The sequence below is a fragment of the Spermophilus citellus genome (assembly GCF_964194105.1).
Source record: "Spermophilus citellus genome assembly, chromosome: X".
In the NCBI taxonomy this organism is placed as follows: Eukaryota; Metazoa; Chordata; class Mammalia; order Rodentia; family Sciuridae; genus Spermophilus; species Spermophilus citellus.
The window spans coordinates 82,619,198-82,641,348 of record NC_138190.1 but is presented as its reverse complement, the minus strand read 5'-3'; the positions used below and the strand labels follow the sequence as shown (position 1 = coordinate 82,641,348).

Genomic DNA, 22,151 nt, shown 5'->3' with positions numbered 1-22,151 from the left:
ATATGTGGGTCTGGTTCCTGACCTTTGTACATATAACATCTGAGACATGATTATTGCATATGTGCAACAAGTAACAGCCTTTAGTAAAACAGCAACAGCCATAATTTAAGGAGGAGGAAAGTTAAGTAGAAACTAATTTCTTAGTAGTTGAAGTAGTTTCAAAGGGAAAAAGGAAGGCAACTGAGCAGTGATTAGTTATAGTGCTATGGAACATTTTTAAAGAAAGACATTTATTGAGTATTTTGTATGTGCACAACAGTTGTATGAATAGTATTGGTGAATATATTGGAGACATTAGTTGTCTTAAAGTAACTTAATGTATCTGCACTGTAGAATATAATATGTGAAATATATAGAAACATTTTCAGGCCATACAAAGAACAAAATGAGATGAATTATGGCTTGGCAGTAAATTGGTAAAAAGAGATATCTGAAGACACCAGATAAGGCAGGGTTCCAGGGAGAGAAAAACTAAAAAGGGCTATTAGTGGTGGTAGACAGGTGGTTTTCAAATTGGCCTGTAGAGTAGGCATGTGCATTCTAAATATCTTTATTTGAATGATTCTGGGAGTATTTCTTTCTCTATTTTTTAATTTTTAGCTATTTTATGATTTTAATTTCAGAAGAACAGAAATTAATTTCTTTTATATACCAAATATAGAAGTATTTGACTTAAAAATCTCACCAGGCAAACATTCAAACCATTAAAATTAATTGTTTTCTTATTTGATATATTTATTCATATATGCATTTATTTAGTCCCAGCCTTATTGAAAGGATTTAATGCATTAATAGATGAATATTAAATAAAATGGAATTAAAAATAAGTGGCAAAGTAGATGGAAGCAGAAATATCAGAGCAGGAAAGATTAGATGAAGCCAGGAATTCATCTTGTTTTTCACAAATATTTGATATAAGGTCCTATAAGACTTCTAAAAATGGGCCAAAAATGAAGACTTCAGTTTTCTGGCAGCCAGTATAGGGAAGCTGATATATTCTAATGTGTGATTATTGATAATATCTTTCAGGTAGAAACAGATTAAAAAGACTAGAAAAATTTCTCTCATGGATCTTCATAAAGATGATAGTATAACTTATTGAACTTTTTTCAGTCATATCTTCACAATCAATATAGCAACATGATGGTGAGTTGTCAGTGTAGTCCTAATTTCACAGAACACTCAGATTTGTGTAAGAACTTTGGTTCAACAAGGACAATGCTAATTTTTTTTTATAAATTCCTAACACTAAAATATGGAATAGTGATGTTTATGCAGTTCATTAACCAAACCAAAGAAATATTATTTTTTTTTCCTTCTTAAGATGTGAATGTACTTTCTTATCAGTATTATATATCATTTGTGTAGGCATTGTGTGGGTATGACTTGTTATATGCCGAACCTACTCAGGAATTTGGAAAAGGTTGTGAATCAGATAAGGGTAGGAGCAATTCCAAGAAACTTTGAGACTGCAGAGTTTTATTTAATTTTTTTGTAAAGTTCGCACTTAAAAGTTAATAAATGGGATTTTTAGTTCATGTAAATTCTTATGACATTGAATGTCTTCATAGTGTACTTAATGGGAGGGAATCCTAATAAAGTCAATTAAATTTATTCTTTAAAAAACAAGCTTTATCATCACGAAAGTTACAAAATTCCTTACTAAGCATATATAGTATTATGCTATTAATGATCAATAGCACAGTTTAAAATATAGAATATCTAACAACTTAAATTATTATATCAAATTCAGACATAAAACATGGTTGAAATTATGAGATTGGACTTATGTATACATCATATAACAAATCATATTTATATAAATCATACATGCATGAATTATAAAAAAGAATGTTTTTACTTTTGTGATAATAAAGCCTTTAACTTGTAAGACTTAAAGTGAATTTTAAAAAATTGAACTCTTGTGCTATTAAATAACTGAATAACTGTCAAGTAATTATTTAAAAATATATTCTTATATTTTAAAATATCCTACAGTTTGTCTTTTCTCTGTAATCAGCATTTAAATATGTGTGACTTTCCAGTTCATCTGAATCAATGCTAATTGCTTACTTCTTAATGGAAAATATAAAATTCCATGTGATTGACAGAAAAATATATTGGAATTACTCATTTCCTTTCTGGGCAATTTCCTATTATTATTTTAGTGTAACTGGAAAGGATTCTCTCCTGTTTGGATAGATTTGGTTTTAGATACAATGTTGGGAGCCACAGAAATACCTCTATGTTTGTGGAAAAAGGACAGAGAGATATGATGTCTTGTGCTGAAAAAAGGCAGATCAGGAAATGAACAAATGGTTACTTAGTTTGTGAATGATGACTTCTATTATGTGACATATTGGGATTCTAAGGAAGGTTAGAAGAGCTAGGAAAAAAATGGCTGCTGTGTATGACAGTGTATTTGTGAAAGCCTACACTATTCCGTTCTTCCTTATTCCCTCTTCTCACCCTGTATACTCTGTTCTTTGCAATTCCACTAAGGACTGTGTTCTTGAACAGTATTTCTCATGTGTAGTTTGCATATACCTGGACATCCCCAAGACCCTTTCAGGAAATGCACAGGTCAAAGCAATTTTATAGTAATTCTAAGATATTAATTGTACAACTGCTGGCACATTGGCACAATAAATGTAGGGAGTCCAAATAGTACCAGTAATCATTGTATTCCTTACTGCCCCACTCATAAGGATGTCCATGATGAGAGATTAACAATTTATTAAAACAGTTTATTAAAATTTTATGAAAACTCAATCTTCAAATACTCTTATTTTTAATATTCTATGATGAAATAGGAAGTACACATAAAACCGTTTAACTGCATCCTGAAATACAATAGATGTCTTAAAGCAGAACATTTGTGCAATTTTTTGAGCTGTAAGCTGAAGTAGCCAATTTTTAATGTATTACCATTTATACTTGAAAACTGATTACTATTAAATGGTGCCAATGCCATGTCATAGATTTTGAATTAAGGTTTCTACCCATTTTACTGAAATATAATTATCACATAGATGATGTGGAATTAAGGGTTTTGAGTTGTACTTTGGGAAGAGAAATCATGAAAATTAAATAATTAACAGCTCTCCCATCTGCAATTTTAGGTGAATAAGTTTGTGTTATGTAGTTGTATTTTAAATTAAAGCAACAACACTTGATTAGAACTTATTAGGATTTGTGTAGCAAGTTGAGATGGAGAACAATAATTACTTTTTTTTTTTAGAGAGAGGAGGGGGGGGGAGAGAGAGAGAGAGAGAGAGAGAGAGAGAGAGAGAGAGAATGTATTTATTTATTTATTTTAGTTCTCAGCGGACACAACATCTTTGTTTGTATGTGGTGCTGAGGATCGAACCCGGGCCGCACGCATGCCAGGCGAGCGCGCTACCGCTTGAGCCACATCCCCAGCCCCAATAATTACTTTTTAATTAAAAAGGAAATAAATATTTTATAATAAATAATTCTTATAAAATTATAATCTTTTGGTATTTCTATTCATAACTGAAGCCTTGTCAAAATCTAGCTTTTAATGAATCATATTCTTAATTTGAATATATAGTATAATACTTAAGTTTGCTAGTAGTATTAAAGAGTTAACATTCACTTGTTTATTGAGATAATGTGCCACCTTGATTCTTTCATGTGGCTGACAGAAGATAAGCATTGCCTCTGATTTCTTTCTACAAAATAAAATGCCTGGTAACTTCTAAAATAGACCAATAAGGGAATAGAAATGGAGGTATTAAATTCACGGTAATAAGATTTGTTTGTGCTTTAAGGACATGGAAATGGACTTGGGTCTTAGAAGGAGGTTTCCACCTCAAATTAGTCATTCATTGTTTTTTTTTTTAATTTCTTACATCACAAACTTCTCAAAGTATATTACCGTGTCATCTCCTTTTAAAATTTTCATTTCTAAAGTGGTATTATGCATAGTGTGATTTTACTCAGTGACGCAGAATGAGAGAGTATATTAACTAAAAATATAAATTACACTATACTTATGGGAAAGGTCTATCTTTATAACATTAGAGAAAATTCAAGAATAAAGATGTGCTAGTGAGTTTATGGGTAGCCAACTATGTCTTCATTTTTCTAGCTTTTTGAAACGTATAGCCTATTTTTTTTAATCTATAGTTACTTGACTGCAATAGCATACCAGAACTTCTTGCTCTTGTCTAAGTGATAGTACTTGTCCATCAACCTTAAAAAAAAGACACACACACACACACACACACACACACACACACGAACAAATGACTTGAATTTCACTTTTTAAAAAATTCTCCTATTAGGTGTTTCTGGTTAGAAAGAAGACTGGACCTGATGCTGGGCAGCTCTATGCAATGAAGGTGTTAAAAAAAGCTTCTTTAAAAGGTAGAAAATTAGAAAATTTATTAAAACACAGTTTGTTTAAAAAAATATGCTATATATTGCATGTATAATGTGAGTAGATGTAGTTTCTTCTTAACATTAATAATTGTTAAGTTTTCTAACCAGCAAGTAAGTGATTAAAGATAGTATATCTGGGTAAATATTTCATGCTTAGAAATGGGACATATTTTATTTAATTTTATCAAGATATACTCTTTTCTTTCATTGATTTTTTTTTCCCTGTAATATCTGTGTTGGTGTTACATATTAAGAAAGCACAATCACCCACATAAACTTTATACTATCTTCTAGGCTGTGATAGAAATAGCAATAAGCTCAGTTTTAAATGATATACCATTTGCACAATAAAGGCTAATACACAAGAAATACATAGTAGGCAAATATTGATTTATGCCACTGTAACTTATCTCTAGATATATATTGAATGTGTTGATATTCTGAGAATATGGTCATTATTATCTAGGAATATATATACTGTAAATTTAGGCACCTATGAAGTTATATATTTTTTATATTCTTGATTGGTAAATCATTGATTAGATCATTATTGAAATTATCAACAAGTTTAATATAGTCTACGCTCCTGTAATTTTTAGTTCGAGACCGAGTTCGGACAAAGATGGAGAGGGATATACTGGTGGAAGTAAATCATCCATTTATTGTCAAACTGCACTATGGTATGTAATCCTTATTATTTAGAGAATTAGAAAATGAAGATTCCCTTTCACACAATAAAATAATAAGAAACAAATACTTCAAGCATATTAATGTATTCAACTATGTAAAATGTATTTATCTGAAATGAGTATAAACATGTAACTTTTATTTTTATTGTCTATGTTCGTTAATTTGTCCAAAGTAACAAGATATTGTCTTTTACTTACTTATCTAGAAATATTCCTATACTAGGCTGTACCTCCAGTGATCTTAGGCAATATACTACTGTGATAATTTATGTAAAATATTTGGGTATTTGTTCATAATAACAATATTAATTATTTCCTGGTTTTGTTCAAGAGGACCATGTAGTTACATTAGTCTATTTGAACTATTTTTTATACATAGAAGTAACAAATTATTATTTAAAATACTGAGTATCATAGAAAAAAAACAGGAGCTTTGGAGTCAGGTATTTCTGAATTTGAATCATGGCTCCAGGGTTAAGTTATGGATAAGAGTATGGCTTCTCCGGGGAACTAAAAGATAAAATTAAACTACTGATACAGTTACTGTGTCACTGTCATTTTTCTACATTTAAAAAATTAGGAGCAGCTATTTTTTATACTTATAGTAATTTTGACAAATATTACATTAAAATATTTACTGGTAAATATTTTATATTTAGTTGTAGATGAACACACAGTATCTGTATTTATTATTTTTTGTGGTGCTGAGGATCGAACCCAGTGTCTCACGCATGCTAGGCAAATGCTTCACCACTGAGCTACAGCCCCAGCCCTACCCAGTTGTATTTTAAGAAACCTACAAAAAAAAGTTCATCCATTATTCCTTCACTCTTTGATATCCTAATAGAATATAAATAGTATTATCTGAGGACTTTTAATCTCCAGTATGTCATTAATCATTAAGCATCTATTTATGCAAAACACGGTACTAAATGCAGTGATTATGGAATTAAAGTCTCGGACCTCAAGAAATTTATACTCTATAGAGAACATAGACATGCAAATGAAAAAAATTATAAATCAAAATGAAATAAGTATCATAAAAGAGGCATACATAAAGTATGATGAGATATCAAGAGTAATAGCAAATAATTTTCATGTGGATGGGATTAAGGATGCTATAGGAAAGTAAGAAAAGGAAGAAATCATGGAAGGATTAATGAAGGAGGTATCATTTTTGTTGAGATTTATGGAATTAATTGATTTTCAATAGATGGCTGGGGGCAAAGTTCAGACTGGTAGAACAATATACTACAAAAAATCAGAGAAACAGTGGTGATAGAAGTTTCTGTGTAAAGGTGTAAAGCCACAGGCAAAGTTGATTATGTTCTGAAAAGGAATTCATAGCTATTTTAACACTGGATTAAGTAATGCATTTAATTTTGAGATGTTATCTAACAATGGATCATGTGAATAAATATTTAATTGCTTTATAGTGTTTAGGGATAAGATTCTAAACAGACATATTAACCTAAAAGTATATTAAGCTTTTAAGCCTTTTAGATTATACTGTTACTACATTATGATTTATAATTAGCTTTTCAGACTGAAGGGAAGCTGTATTTAATATTGGATTTTCTCAGGGGAGGAGATGTCTTTACAAGATTATCCAAAGAGGTGAGTATGTATAAATTTTTACTGTTTTATAGAAACAAAAATTAAGAAAACTCATATTTTCCTATAGAAATTCAATTGGTAATTATAGTTTCATTACATAACATTTAGTGATGTGATAGTCAATGGCATTTTCTGTCTGCATGTCATTTAAATCATCTTGTTCTACTACTCATTATACTTTTAAACACAAAAAACATATGAGTAACTGATTGAAGAGGTAGGATCAAGCCTAGAACTTTGGCTCCTCAAGATACCTAAATGCCTTTCAGGTTAGTTTTTAATGTGTTCATTAATATAGCTTTATTGAAGTATGATTGACATACAATTAACTATACATCTTAAATATACAATTTGATAAATTTTGACACTATAATTAAAATCAAATAAGTAGCATATCCATCATCTCCAAAAGTTTTCTTATGTGCCTTTGTAATGCCTTATTCCTATCCTAACCTACTGAATCTGCTTCTTGTCATTATGTGGTTTGTATCTTCTAGGAGGTTATGTAAATTGTATTATGCAATATATATTAATTTTAGTCTTGCTTAACTGATCATAATTATTTTGATTCATCCTTCATTGTTGTATGTATCAACAGTTCATTTTTATTACTGAGTAACATTGCCCATTTTATGGATACGCCATGATTTGTTTATCTCTTCACCTGTTGATGGATGTTTGAGTTGTTGCAGTTTTGGAATATTACCAATAAAGCTGCTGTAAACATTCATGCACAAGTGATTCATTTCATTTCTCATGAGTAAATGCCTAGGAATATAATGGCCGTGTCATATGGGAGGTGGATATTATAGCTTTTAAAGACACTGACAAACTGTTTTCCAAAGTGGTTATATACTTACATTCCCACCAGCAGCATATAAGAGTTTTAGTTGCTTCATATCATTAGTAACGTTGGTATGGTCAGTCTTTTATAAGTTGGGACATCTGATAAATCTGATGAATCTGTACCTCATTGTAGTTATAAATTTCATCACACTTAATGACAAATGATGTGAGCATCTTTTCCTGTACCTATTTTCTGTCAGTCTTCTTTGATAAAATGTGTTTAACCCTTTTCCCCATTTTAATTGGTTTCTTTTCTTACTGTGTTTTAAAATTTCCTTATATATTCAGATGACATTCCTTGATCATATGTGTGTTGCAGATTTTCTTCTAGTTCATAGTTTGTCTTTTCAGTATCTTAATGGTACCGCTTGCCAAACAGAAGTTCTTAGCAATTCTTATGAAGTCTTACTATAGTTTTTGCATTAATAAATTGTGTTTATAATATCCTGTTTAAGGAATATTTGCCTCATCGCAGGTAAAGATTTTCTCCTATATATTATAGAGGTTTTGTAGTTCAGGTTTTAGATTTAGATTTCTGATCTATTTTAATCTCATTTTAATATATGGTTTTAGGTATGTATTGAAGTCTTTTATGTGAATATCCAGTTTTCTAGCTTCATCATTGGAAAATACTGTCCTTTTTTCATTGAATTATTTTTTATTTTATTTGAAAACCAAAGGATCATATATATGAAGGACTGTTTCTGGATACTCTATTCTGTTGATTCATCTGTCTTTATGACAATCCCACACTGTCTTGACTACTGTACCTTTATACTATATCTTGAAGTAAGTTAGTATAATTCTTGAGCTTTGTTTTTCTTTTGAAAAGTTGTTTTGGCTCTTCCGGTTCATTTGAATTTTCATATTAATTTTGAGATTAACTTTTCTCTTTCTAAAAGAACCCTGATAGGATTTGATTGGGATTACATTGAATCTATAGGTCACTTTGCATTTAATTGACATTTTAACAATATTTAGTCTTTCAGTCCATAAACATGATTTCTCTCTCCATTTATTTACCAGTTATTTATTTTCTCTCAGTTATGTCTTTTTTTCAGTATATAGGGCTTACACATCTTTTGTCAAATTTATCTAAAAGTGGTTCCTATTTTAATGCTAAAAAGTCAATAAATTTTATCAATAAGAAATCAATAAAACAGATTTCTTAATTTTAAATTGGATGGAAATACTTATTCCTCTTATGTTTAGTTTGCATACCTTTATGTAGCTCAACATAATTGTTACTTCTAAAACTTTTTAAAAAAAATAGATTTCAAGGACATTGTATTTGTTTTCTGTGACCAAGTAGTTTTACTTCTTCTTTTCGATTATGAACATCATTTATTTCTTTTGTCTTTGCTACATTGCCTTTAACCTCCAGTCTAATAGGACTGGTGGGAGCAAACATTCTTGCCTTGGTTCTGATCTTAGGGGGAAGCAGAATTTCACCATAAACCATTAAGTCAAACATTGGTATTTTTAGATGTTTTTATTTTTCTTACTGCTTTGTAAAGAGTTTTTTAATGGATATTATGTTTTGTGAAATATTTTTTCCATTTTATTGAGTTGATTTTGTTTTTTCATCTTTACTCTTTTGATGTAGTGAATTACAGTAATCGATTTTCAGATGTTGAACCAACCTTGCATTTGTAAATGAGCCCCATTTCATCATGATGCAGTATACTTTTTGATATTGTTGGATACTATTTGCTAAAAGTTTAAGAACTTTTGCATATATTTTCATGATGGATATTTGACTAATATTTTTATATTATTTTCTATTTATGGTAGCACAGTAATTCTTTCCTCATAAGATAAATTGGGTAGGATTTTTTTCCTGATCTTTTCCTATTCAAGAGTTTATGAAGAGTTTATGTAGATTCAGTGATAATGGTTCTTATATGATTGATGTAATTCACCAGTGAAGCCATCAGAGCCTGGGGGTTTTGTTTACAATGATGTTTAACAAAAAATTCAATTTACATGTAGACTTAAGGTATTCTTTGTTTTTTAGTGAGCTTTGCTAGCCTGTGTCTTTCAGGAATTTATCAGTGTTACCAAATTTATAGGCATAAAATTGCTCATAATATCCCCTTATAATTTTTATTTTATAACTATGGAGTTGTTGATGGTATCACTGCTCTTATTCTTAATGTTGATAAATGTCTTCTCTTTTTTTGTCCTGTCAGGAGAGTATAAATTTTATTTTTCTCCTAAAAGAACCAGATTTTGGTTTTATTTATTTTTTTCCTCTATTGTATTTCCATTCCCCATTTCATTTTTTTCTGCTTTAGCCTTTATTACTGCTTACTTTGTGTTTCATTAGCTTTTCTTTTTTTCTATTTTTTAAGATGGAATATTAAGTTATTCATTCAAAGACTTTCATCTTTTCTATTGTGGGTATTGGTACAAATTTCCTTCTAATTACTGCTTTAATGTCATTCTCACAATTTTGTATGTGGCAGTCCCCTGCTCATTTTTCAATATACTTTTAATTTTCCTTTATTTCCTTAAATTATTGGGTATTTAGAAACATTATTTATTTTACAAATATTTGTTCCTTTTCTAAATATCTTGCTAATATTGATTTCTAATTTAATGTCACCATAGTCATAAAACATTTTTATGACTTGAATTCTCTTAAATTTATAGTTGCTTTATGCTTCAGAATAAACTGTATGCTTCAGAATACAGTGTCTCAGTAAATATTCTATGTGCCTTTGAGAAGAATATTTGTTCTGTTATTGGGTGGTAGAATGTTCTATAAATGTCAGCTAGGTCAAGTTTGTTAATAGTGGTATTTGGTCTACTATATTGTTACTAAATTCTATCAAATTTTGTTTCATTTATTTCTGCAGTTCTGTCACTAGGTTCATAAATCTGTCCCTGCCCCCCCCCCCCGTACTGGGAATTGAAACAGGGGCTCAACCACTGAGCCACATCCCCAGCCCTATTTTGTATTTCATTTAGAGACAGGGTCTCACTGAGTTCCTCTGCACCTCACCGTTGCTGAGGCTGGCTTTGAACTCGCAATTTTCCTGCCTCAACCTCTTGAGTTGCTGGGATTACGGGTGTGCTCCGCTGCACCTGGCAGGTTCATAAACCTTTATGAACATTATTTCTTCTTGATGAATTGACTCTTTTATCATTATATTGACTTACTTTTTCATTTTTTTTTACTTTGAAATCCACTTTGATGTTAATATCAAAGTACTCTAGGTGCTTAAAAAACTATTAGTATTGGTTTAGTATATCATTTTCCAAATTTTAATTGTTTTACCCATTTGTATCTTCATATTTTAATGTGTGGTATTTAAGGAAGCATAAAGTTTCCTGGCTTTTTTTCCAATCTGAAATATCTTTAACTGGGATTTTAAATATGTTACATTTCATATGGTCATTGAAATGTTTGGGGTTAAATCTACCAGTTGCTACTTATACTCTTTTAAGTCTCATTTATTCTTTGTTTTTTTTTTCTTTTAAATAATTTTTGTACTATTTTATTTTTTAACCACTGCTGTTTTCTTATCAATATTAACTATAGCATTTTGGTTATTATTTTAATAGTTTATTTAGTGCTTATAATATGAATCTTTAACTTAGGGTCAGGAAACTATGGTCTTTAGGCTGAATATGGCCAGATTTTTTTCCTTATGGATAAATTTTAATTGGAATACAGCCATCCCCATTTGTGCAAGTATTTTCCATGACTTCTGTCATGTTTTAATGGCAGCATACTTGCATAATCATTTTTATTGGATGGTAGACATTGTGAATGTAATATTTTGCATGCTATATACTTTTGTTTTCCTATAAATGATATGATATATAGCTTTGTTCTTAACTGAAGTTGTTGAAAACAAAGTTGAAAATACTTTGTCTGTTCTTGAAATACTTTTATCATCTTTTTTTGTTTTGTTTTTGTTTTTGTTATGGTTTTGTTTGTTTTTCAAGTACTAGGTATTGAATCCAGGGCCTCACACTTGCTAGACAAGCTCTGTACCACTGGGTTACACCCGCAGCACTGGGTCTTGATTTTAAGCTTTGTTATATGGGACTAGGGCAGCATTTTGATTAGGGTTATTTTTCCCCACTATTGAAGCAAGACTCTTCATAATGCTTTAACCAATATACTTCAAATTGTGAGGTATTGTATTCTGACTGTTGAGAACTGGAGTTATTCTGGTCCTTTGTGAGCTTGGTAGATGCTCATAATCCTTTAAAGGTATTCTTTTCATGGGCTCAGGTATTTTCCTCTGATATATGATTGGAGTTTCTTACTAGATTTCAAACACTGTGAAATGTACCTTGTAAGGTAATGAATATCTGGATATTAATTGAGTTTATTTTTTTTCAAGATGTCAAAGTAGTATTATCTTCAGGTCTTACTGGTTGTTAAACTGGTCCAGAATAGCATTTGGCCAGGAGTTAACTTTTCTGTATTATTGAAGTAAAACCCTTCTGAGTACTCTGATACTTTATGTATGAGGTTTTTCTGCTCTGGCTGGAGGAAATGGGAACTATTACTGGCCTAGTGTGAGTTCCATGGATCGATCCCTATAATCCTTGTTTTATTTTCCTGGTTCAGAGTAATATCTTCACTTCTATATGCTAAGCATTTCTCTGCTGTATGCTTGAGGAAACTGCCTACATCTCTCTAGAGTTCTCTCTGCTATTTTCTTTGTTCTATTTTTTTATCCTGTGAATTCTGTTCTCCTCTCAGACTGATAGTTCCAACCCATTACATCGGATACTCTTCTGGGCTCCACTTAATTTAGCCCTCCCTGCACTACTACTTGGAAATTTTTTCAGGTGGTAAGCTGGGGAAATTTTAGGACATGCCTTGTTTGTTCTTCATCTTTCAGTATTCGCTGTCTTTTGTTACCAGTTGTCCATTGTCTTTAAAAATACCATTTCATATATTTTGTCCTGTGTTTTAGATGTTTCAGGCAGGAGAACAACTCTAGTCCTTGTCTACTTCATTTTGTCCTGAAATAGACTGGGAGGACTGTTTTAACTGGATGATAGTGGTTCAAAATCTCATTTGCAGAATTTACAGTGTTGGGCGTGGGAGAGTTACTGTGGTTTCCCAGAGCTATGGAACTTGCTGTGAAAAAGGAAGAATATGTTTCTGGGATATTAGCCAGTGATTAAGTGGCTAAGGTCTCTGCCTTATATATCTCTATCTCTACTACAGTGACATGCCATGCATGAACATAGAGTGTGTTCTTGGTATACTTATCATTATAGAACAGAATTCAGTATATGATAGGGTCTGTGTAGGAATCCCCTTCCAAGATGGTTCTTTAAAGAATTTTTTAAAAGCTGATCCCAAGGTTTATAGGGACAGCAATATGACAAGGCTCCAGAGTTCATTATTTCTTGTGTTAGATTATAGAAGTGTCACAAATGTTTGTGAAAAATTCTTACTTGTAGTCATTTCTAATTTTCTTTTAAACTCTTCAGACCTCCATTCTCGATGTGGGACTATCTAAACCCATACTAGCACAGAGATGCAGTCAGTAAGTTTTGATTCCTAAGTCTGGAATATTAGGTAAGAGCAAGCATTTTAAATGCATTTCCCAAAGAAAATAAATTAGTTTATTCATTGAACAGGCTTTAAAAAATTGATTCAATGTTTACTTCTATAGGCAGAGTATTATAATTAGTTGTTTGTTGGTTATACTTCACTTGTATATATAAAAACATTGTTAAATAATCCAATATATGACTTATTCTTTTCCTTAGAAATACACTTTTGAAAGTACATTTTTTGTATGTTTTAAGGAATTTTATAGTGTATATTATTTATATTTTAAAGGAAATGTATGTTTCAAAATATCTCTTTTCCACAGATCACACACACACACACACACACACACACACACACACTAGTACACATACAAACACACAAAATTTATGCACTACTTTACTAACATCAATAAAATATGGTTTAATGAATGACTGGTTATTTTTAAGCTGTTTGTTAAAATTAATTCATAGTTTTAACAAAATTTGAACAAAGCTACAATAGGAATTTTTGTTTGAAATTGGCATAATTATTTTATACTATGGGCAGGAAATTAAACAAATGAAAGAAACTAAGAAATTTTGAAAATTCTAAAGGGCACGCTTCCTTTTCTCTATTTCTTTGTTAAAATTCTAAAGCTTTGAACTTAGTGTAGTGGTGTCTACCTGTAGTCCCAGCTTACTTGGGTGGCTGAGGCAGAAGGATCTATTAAGCCCAGGAGTTTGAGACTGGCCTGGAAAATATAGTGAGATTTGCCTCAAAAACAACAACAGCCTTTATAAAGGCCCTATAAACAACACATCACAGTTTCAAAGTAAGATTAGAAGCATACTATGTGGCCTAACAATATCCTATTATATATGACATATTATTATGTATAATTTTATACATATTATTATGTATAAAGGAAGAATCATAGATTTGTGGCAAACAAATTGTTCAGTAAATGGTATTTGAGTGGTTAGTTTTTTCTTAATTGAAAATACCATTTATATCATATAAAATGTAAATTTTTCTTATTAAAGAGCTAAGTCTGGAAAATAATTACTGTATCCTAAAAGAAAATACAGATAAATATTAAGTTGACCATTGAATGGAGAAGGTTTTATTAAGCATTATAGCAGTTAAGAAAATGCATGCGGAAATGATGAATAAATTACACTATATAAAAGTAAGAACTATTGAACATTAAAAAACAACACATAGTTGGAAAATATTTGCAACTGATATGATGGAGAAATGACATTTTTAACATTTAAAAGGCCTGTACCAATTGACCAAATAGTAAGTTAATAGTGGAAAACAGGCAAAAACATTACTGTTTTTTCATGAAAATAAAAACATACTACTAAACACAAGAAATGTTCACGATATGAATAAAAATTTAAATTACATCAACACTGATCCCATTTTTGTATATCAAATGTAGAAAGATTTTTAATGGTTTATTTGATGGTGTCATAGATGTGGAAAGACAAATGCCATCTTAAACTGCTGATGGGAGTGGAAACTATTGTAACCTTTTTGGAAACCAATTTTATTGTGTATATCAGGAATCTTGGACTATTTATACCTATTTATACCTGTTTTATTCCTGAGGAATTCATTTTGGGAAAATAATCATTATACTGATAAAGATGTATGCCTATTTCATAGTTATTTTAAACAGTGAAAAACTGGAAATATCCTAATTATCCAGGAGAACAGTGACGTACATCATGGCAAATGAGTATGGTTAATTCTGTGCAATTGTTGAAAACTGTTTAAGTTAGGATAACTAATATAAAATTATAACATAATATTAAATTCTGATAAAGGAGAACACTAATATGTATAGCTTGACTTCAAGTATGTTAGTATAATTCATACATTCATACATATATATACACAAATAATATAATAAAACTGTAATGACAGATTAAGAGAGTTTTTCTTCATACTGAAATTTTGAATGATTTTCATTTTGGAGAGGGATTTATGAGTAGGGTAATTAAAAAATATGAAAGCATTATTGGCAGTGAACTTAAAATTTAGAAAGAAATCATAGTATGTCAGGTGATAGAAGTGGCTTCTGTGGAAAAGATCATTCTTAGGGGCACATATCCTATCCCTGTCTTTAAATCCTTAACCTTCATACTTGGTATATTATTTTGGGCAAATTAGTTACTCACCAAATCTCATTTGTAAGATGTGGCTAATACCTACTTTATAGAGTTGTTTGGCAGACTCTTAAAATAATGAATGTACAATGTTTAACATATAATTAATTGTAGTTGGTGCATAGTTGTTACTTAGTAAATTTCTTATTTGTATAAATCATGAGGCTTTGTACCCAGAGAACTTCATGGCTTGATGTTAGGTTTGACATAAACTTTAATCTAGACAATGTTTCTTCCTTTGAGTTTTTTTTTTTCCCTGATGGGATTAAACCACCCATGTCCTAATGAATGTTAGGCAAGTTCTCTACCCCTTAGCCACATCCCTAGCCCTCTTCCTTTATACTTGTAAAAAACTTTTACTTAGGGTTTACTCTTGTGTTAGGTTTCAATGAACATTTTGATTATTCTTGCCCGTAAGTTTAAACAAGTAACCAGTATTGTTTTCTATAATATAAACAGTCCAAATTAATGCTTCTGAAACTTAGATAATGAATATTTTTTCCATTGATTATTTTAAAAAGTATCTTTAATTGCTTACTCTCTGGAGTTTTATTAGTAGTTTGAATTATGTATTGTGAAATGTTGTGGCCATAATACTAAATGGCGAAACTGGTTATTGGATTTTATGATATTTTATTCAAATTTTGAGCCTTATTAATGACCCATTTTTTAATGAAAATAACTCAGGGCTTAAAAAAACACTTTTGTCAATTGGAAGCCCTTAATAAACTCTAAAATTTACATGTAATCATGGAATAGTTCCAAATTTGGTATATAAATTAACATTTACTTGTGAATGAATATAGATGTAAACTGTTACAACAATAGCTTCTTGTTGTACATAAAACATTTTATAGTTTAAAAATATTTTTGCCCCATATAAACTAATTTAATTCTGACAAGAACCGAGGGAAATAATACAGATATTTTCCTTATTTTTTAGACTTAGAAACTGAGGCTAAGGGGGCTAAGTGATGTCTGATTTTAAACTGTGTTTTCTGGTTTCAAGTTTAATACTGTGTTCATTTTGTTATAACAGCTCTCTTTCCAAGTACAGAAAGATTTTGGAATACAGTGTCATTAAACTCATAAACTTTGCTAACAGAAGAGGCTTAGAGGTACCTCTTAGATCGGAGATGAGTTTAGAATTGTGTGTGATATGATAGCTACTAGTTTAACAATTCATAGTGGTATATTAGAGACTTTCAGTTTGTATAGCTGAATGAAATGAAATACCTGAGAAGTGAGAGTAGATGGTGAAAAAGAGAGTAACAAATAATGGAATTACCAGTGTTAAAGCAAAATATCATATACTTCAAATACCTAAGTGTACCACAAGATAATCAAAAAGGGTGAATTGTATGTAGTATACTTAGTATAAGAAGATATAAAAATATCATGTTTTAGAAAGATTAACATTAAAATGGGTAATATTTAAGAAAAAAGATTCATAAAGAAATTAGTTTCACCTATCTAGAATTCTTAATTCTTTGTATACATAATCATTATTCCAATCAATAAGAATTGACTACACTCATTTTCTTATTATTTTCCCAAATTTGTCTACTGGTTTTTAAAGAAGTACATTTTTTAAAATACTCAATATTAGAAGAAAGATCAAATGGTATATTATTATTTTATTTCAGGTTCTGTTTACAGAGGAAGATGTGAAATTTTACCTCGCAGAACTGGCCCTTGCTTTGGATCATCTGCATCAATTAGGAATTGTATATAGAGACCTGAAGCCAGAAAAGTAAAACTATATTCTCCTTATGTATCACTGTTTTTTATATTTCTACTATGAGAACTACATTTTGACATAACCCATTAAGTTTTAAAAAAAAAAAATTATAAGAAATTCTGTAAAAATTACATGCTTTAATTTTTAAATATTTTTTAGTTGTAGTTGGACACAATACCTTTTTTTATTTATTTATTTTTGTATGTGGTACTAAGGATTGAACCCAGCGCCTCGCACATGCTAGCGAGTTCTCTACTGCCGAGCCACAATCCCTGAATTACATAATGAAACTGATTTATGAAAAGTAATCTTCATACAAACAAACTTTAGTTTTAAGTTAATTACTTAAAATTTTTTTAATATACCAAATAATGACCTGTTTTAAATTTATGATGTTTTTATATAAATGTGTTATATGAAATATTTTATTCCATCTTACTGAATGTGAATTTTTTTTGCAGCATTTTGCTTGATGAAATAGGACATATCAAGTTAACAGGTATGCAAATTTTCATATGTACTAAACCCAATGTTTTTCATTTTTCATTATTTTACTGTTTGTCTCAGTCTGTTTTTTTTCTTTCATCATTCGATTTGCATTTTGTTAATCTAGTGAAATAAGTTTAATTAAAGATTAGGTAGCTTTTATTAAATTTTAATTATAATTTAAAATTCAGGCACTGTACAAATAAAAGTGTTTGATTTTCTACCTAAAATACATGATCTTATTTTCAGCATAGACTGAAAGATTTTACAATACTCATGATGTTTGAAATATAGTGACAACCTCTCTCCCCATTTATTTACTCTGCAAACCCTTTTCTGTTCTATATCTATAATTTTATTATTCTGAGAGTATTATATAAACTAGTTTTGTAGAGCCACATAGCAATCACTCTCCTGTTTAGCTGGAGAAGTAAAAACTTACATTCACACCAAAACCTATCCATGAATGTTCAAAGCTCCTCTGTTTGTAAAAACCCAAGACTGGAAAAGACCCAGGTGTTCTTCAAAACAGTGACGCATCCATATAATGGAATCCTATTCAGCAATGAAAAGGAAAGTACCATTAATTCTTGGTATAATTTGCATGGGTTTCAAAGGCATTTTGCTGAGTGGACCAATCTCAAAGTTTACATATGCTTTGAGTAGATAGTAAATTCTACATTCAATTATCAGCATGCAAGAAAAGAGATAAAATGAAGATTTGATCTTTACAATTTTATACTGGTAGAAGTTTAGAAGGTTAGTTGCTCTAAATTCCTTAGTGCACTGCATCAATGTAAAATTAAAGTATAAAGGTGTTACTTTGAAAACAAAAGTAAATGTGTCAAAGTTAATACAAATTTTAGTGAATCTTATTGTTTCATAGCCTGATTCTCTTTTTTCATATATCTAAGAAACAGTGTAAGTTTGCAAGGGATTGAAAGCTGAAAAGAAAAAGTATGAAGAAAGAACAAAAGAATTTTGAAATTTTATATAACATATAATTTTTATATTTTAAAGCAATTGAACTTTAATCAAAAAGCTAATTGGAATTTAATTGCTCCTTTCATTTTTTTCTCAATATGTCATATCTGTTTTGTCAGAGATGACAAAAGGAGATGGAAAAAAGAGTAGAATAAATTTTACCTTTATCTCTCCACCACAGTAAGTTTAGTTGGGTGAATAATTATGCTAAGTTGTATTATATTTAGTCTTCTAATTGAAATTCTGCTTTTTTATAGCTTTTAGAGACTTAAACTGGCTGAGGAGGAAAGAGTAGTTAGGATCAATGTTAGTTTATAAGCACTGGACACAAGGTATGTGATAGTAAGAAAATATGACTTATTATTTCTTTTTACAATGCAGGGTATTTTTGTTACAGTTGTACCGCTATTTATTTTAAAGGAAATATACAATAATGAATATTATTTGGTGATTTATAGTTTTATGATTATAACCTAATTCAGAGTTTTGTGATAAAAAGTACACTTGTGGATTAAACCTCAGAAGTATTCCAGTAAGGTTTGTTAAAGTGAGACCCTTTACAGCAATTATTTTAAAACTTTCTTCTATTATATTTTTTCTTTAATTTCTTTTTACTTCCTTCCTTCCTTCCTTCCTTCCTTCCTTCCTTCCTTTTAATTTTTCTTCTTTTTCTGCCTTTTCCCCCTGCTTTGTCTTTCCTTCTCTTTATTTTCCTATTTTCTATTTGACATTTTAAACACTATAATCAAAATATAGCAGGCTGATTGCTGTTTTCATTGATACCAGTAGGCTCTGGGTGGACTATAGTGATTTAGGAATGTCTTTTATCTAGGCAGAATCATCTCCAACATTGTAAACTTTCCCAAGAGTAATCTTAGACAAAAGCATTGGTCTTTTTCCCCCCTACCTGTTGATATTCAAGCTTCTCAAGACAGCTGGATGTTAGTGGCATTGACTTATAATCCAATTTATTCTGGAGGCTGAGGCAAAAGTATCACAAGTTCAAGGCTAGTCTGGGAAATTTAATAAGACTGTCTCAAAATAAAATTAAGAGGACTGGGGATGCAGTTCAAGGTAAGAGCACCCCTGGATTCAATCTCTGGTATTGCAAAAGAAACCTTAGGAATGGACCTAATGTTTTAACAAGCTACTGTGGAATGGCAATGGACTATAGAAAAGTTTCTGCTTTAAAGGTGCTTTCAGGATTATTTGTCTCATACTGAGATTAGATTGTATAGCCAAACATTACTAAAAGGAGAGTAGGTATCCACAGATATCTGCATACTTGGTTGTGCACTATTTATATTGTACACGACTTAATAATTCTGAAAACTTACCCTCTGTAGTATATAAAAAAATCTTAATTATAGAAGGACTTGCCTGTTAGTAGAAAAAATATGTAATAATAATAACACATTAAAAATATAACTTGAACTCAGAATTAAATTCTGTAGTTGCTATAATATGGTTTTGAGGGCCATAATTTAGGGGTTGGTAAGAAAGGTAGGAATGAGAAATGTATAAAAATTTAAATCACAGAGTTCTTAAGTATTTTAGAGAAAATGTGTACATAAGAAAATCATTTTAGTAGTTTACCATTGGAATTACTTTTGCTTAATTATAAATCCTCATCAAATTGATTGTGTTCTGGGCATGCATTTTAAAATTTAAAATCTTAGAGTCATTTAAGTTTGCAATGATGTGAAATACACTCTTGACCTCCTCTTCCCAAAACCCTTCCTTTATGTCACTGATTTCTATATTTTTTTTTCCAAACTAGTTGCTTGGAAAAAACAGTGTTTAATATCTATCTCATTTAATCTTGTGGCTTGCTTTATAATGGTAAAATTTTTGTCATTTAATTGCTGAGCAGACTTTAGTGTTAAACATCAGTTTTGTCAGAAATTTTATGACAAAGGAACTTTTTATCTCTTGGTGTAAATCTCTGGAAAGTAACAGAAAGACAAAAAAAAATTCTCTTCCTTTTCCCCCTCTCCCTGAAGTGAACAGAGAAGCCAGTATCCTTCTCTATAAGAGATGCAGCTGAACTGACCTCAAAGACTGTTATTATATTTAATTTTCTAATATTTAATTTTCTAAAAGGAATGTGCATGTCTTAAAAGTCTCAAAATACAACAGGTTAATATTTAAGATTAAAAAGGTTTTTAAAAATTAAAATTATAGTATATAAAGTTATTAAATAAGGATAAGAGATACTTTAAATGAAAATATTGAGCATTTGTGATAAAATCTACGTTGAGGGGCCCTAAAATTGTTATTGTTGTCTTCTATCATAAGATGTAATATTGGTCTTGTAGCTTTTTATTTTATTTATTTTATTTCTTTTTTTTATTAGTTACACGTGACAGTACAATGTTCTTGACATATCATACATTTGAATGAGATGGGATATAATTTCTCATTTTTCTAAGTGTACAGGTTACAGAATTACATTGGTCATGCAGTCACGAATATATCCACAGCAATAATAATGTCTATTTTATTCTGCTGTCCTTCCATTCCCCCGCCTCCCCTCCCCTCCCCTACCCTCCCCTCCCATTATTTCTCTCTACCCAATCTAATGTGACCCATATTGGTCTTGTAGCTTTTTATTTTTAAAATTGTGTATAATTCACATACAGTAAAACTGATCTTTCTGATCCTTGTAATGGGAATCAATATCTTGATTGCACCAGTGTCAATATCTTGGCTATTTTATTGTATTATGATTTTTCAAGATGTTATCATGAGGGAAACTGGGGAAAGGGTAAATAAGATGCCTGTAATGTTTTATGTAACTGCAATTATTTTAAAATATAAAGTTTTATTTAAAAAATGATTCTGCAAGTCTTAACAAATACTATACTTTTATAACTAGCAACAAGATAATAGTACAAAATAGTTCTATAGCTCCTGAAATTAGACCATTAAAAATCAGTCCTCCCTTTACTTCAAGCTAACAACAACCTACTTTCTGTTACTACAGTTTTGCCTTTACCACGAAGTATATAAACATAGACATAACATTATATGTCCTTTTAAGCCCAGCTATATTTGTCTAGGGTACTGGATTTGAAATTCTTCTGTATTGTTGAATGTATCACTACTTTTTTAATTGCTGAGTGATATTTCCATTTTATGGTGGTACCTTGGTTTGTTTATCCATTTGGCAATTAATGGGTATTTGGATTATTTCCGGTTTGGGGCAGTAATGAATAAAACTGCAGTAAACATTTGTATATAAGTTTTTGCATGAACATACATTTTATTTCACTTGAGTAATCACCTAAGTATGACATACTTGATCATATGGTAAGTGTATAGTTAATAAGAAACCTCCACACTTTTTCCCAGCTTGGTTGTACCATTTTGCCTTTCCACTAGCAGTGTATGAGACCCATAGTTGCCCTTTATCCTTTCCAGTTCCTGGTGTTAGTATGTTTTATTTTAGCTATTCTAATAGACATGTAGTTATATCTAATTATGGTTTTATTTTGTGTTTCTCTAATAACTAATGAAACTGAGCATTTTGTCATGTATAGGTTTCTTTGGAGAAGTGCCTCTTTGAATCTTTTGCCCATTTGGAAAAATTAGATTATTTTTTTCATATTGAATTTTGTGGGTTTTATATACTAAAAATATAAGTCACTTATGTAATATGTGATTTGCAAATATTTTCTCCCATCTAG

The 22,151-nt window shown here is 30.3% G+C and overlaps 1 protein-coding gene across 6 annotated transcripts in view; it reads left to right on the top strand.

Moving 5' to 3' along the window:
• The window catches only part of RPS6KA6 (ribosomal protein S6 kinase A6), a 97,505-nt gene that overhangs the window by 40,943 nt on the left and 34,411 nt on the right, over window positions 1-22,151 (top strand). For all 6 annotated transcript variants that reach the window (XM_081277837.1, XM_081277836.1, XM_081277835.1 and 3 more), the window contains 5 exons: window positions 4,311-4,392; window positions 5,007-5,087; window positions 6,634-6,713; window positions 16,898-17,004; window positions 17,454-17,491. In XM_081277837.1, coding sequence (XP_081133963.1) covers window positions 4,311-4,392; window positions 5,007-5,087; window positions 6,634-6,713; window positions 16,898-17,004; window positions 17,454-17,491 — 388 coding nt within the window. The remainder of the gene's footprint in view (window positions 1-4,310; window positions 4,393-5,006; window positions 5,088-6,633; window positions 6,714-16,897; window positions 17,005-17,453; window positions 17,492-22,151) is intronic.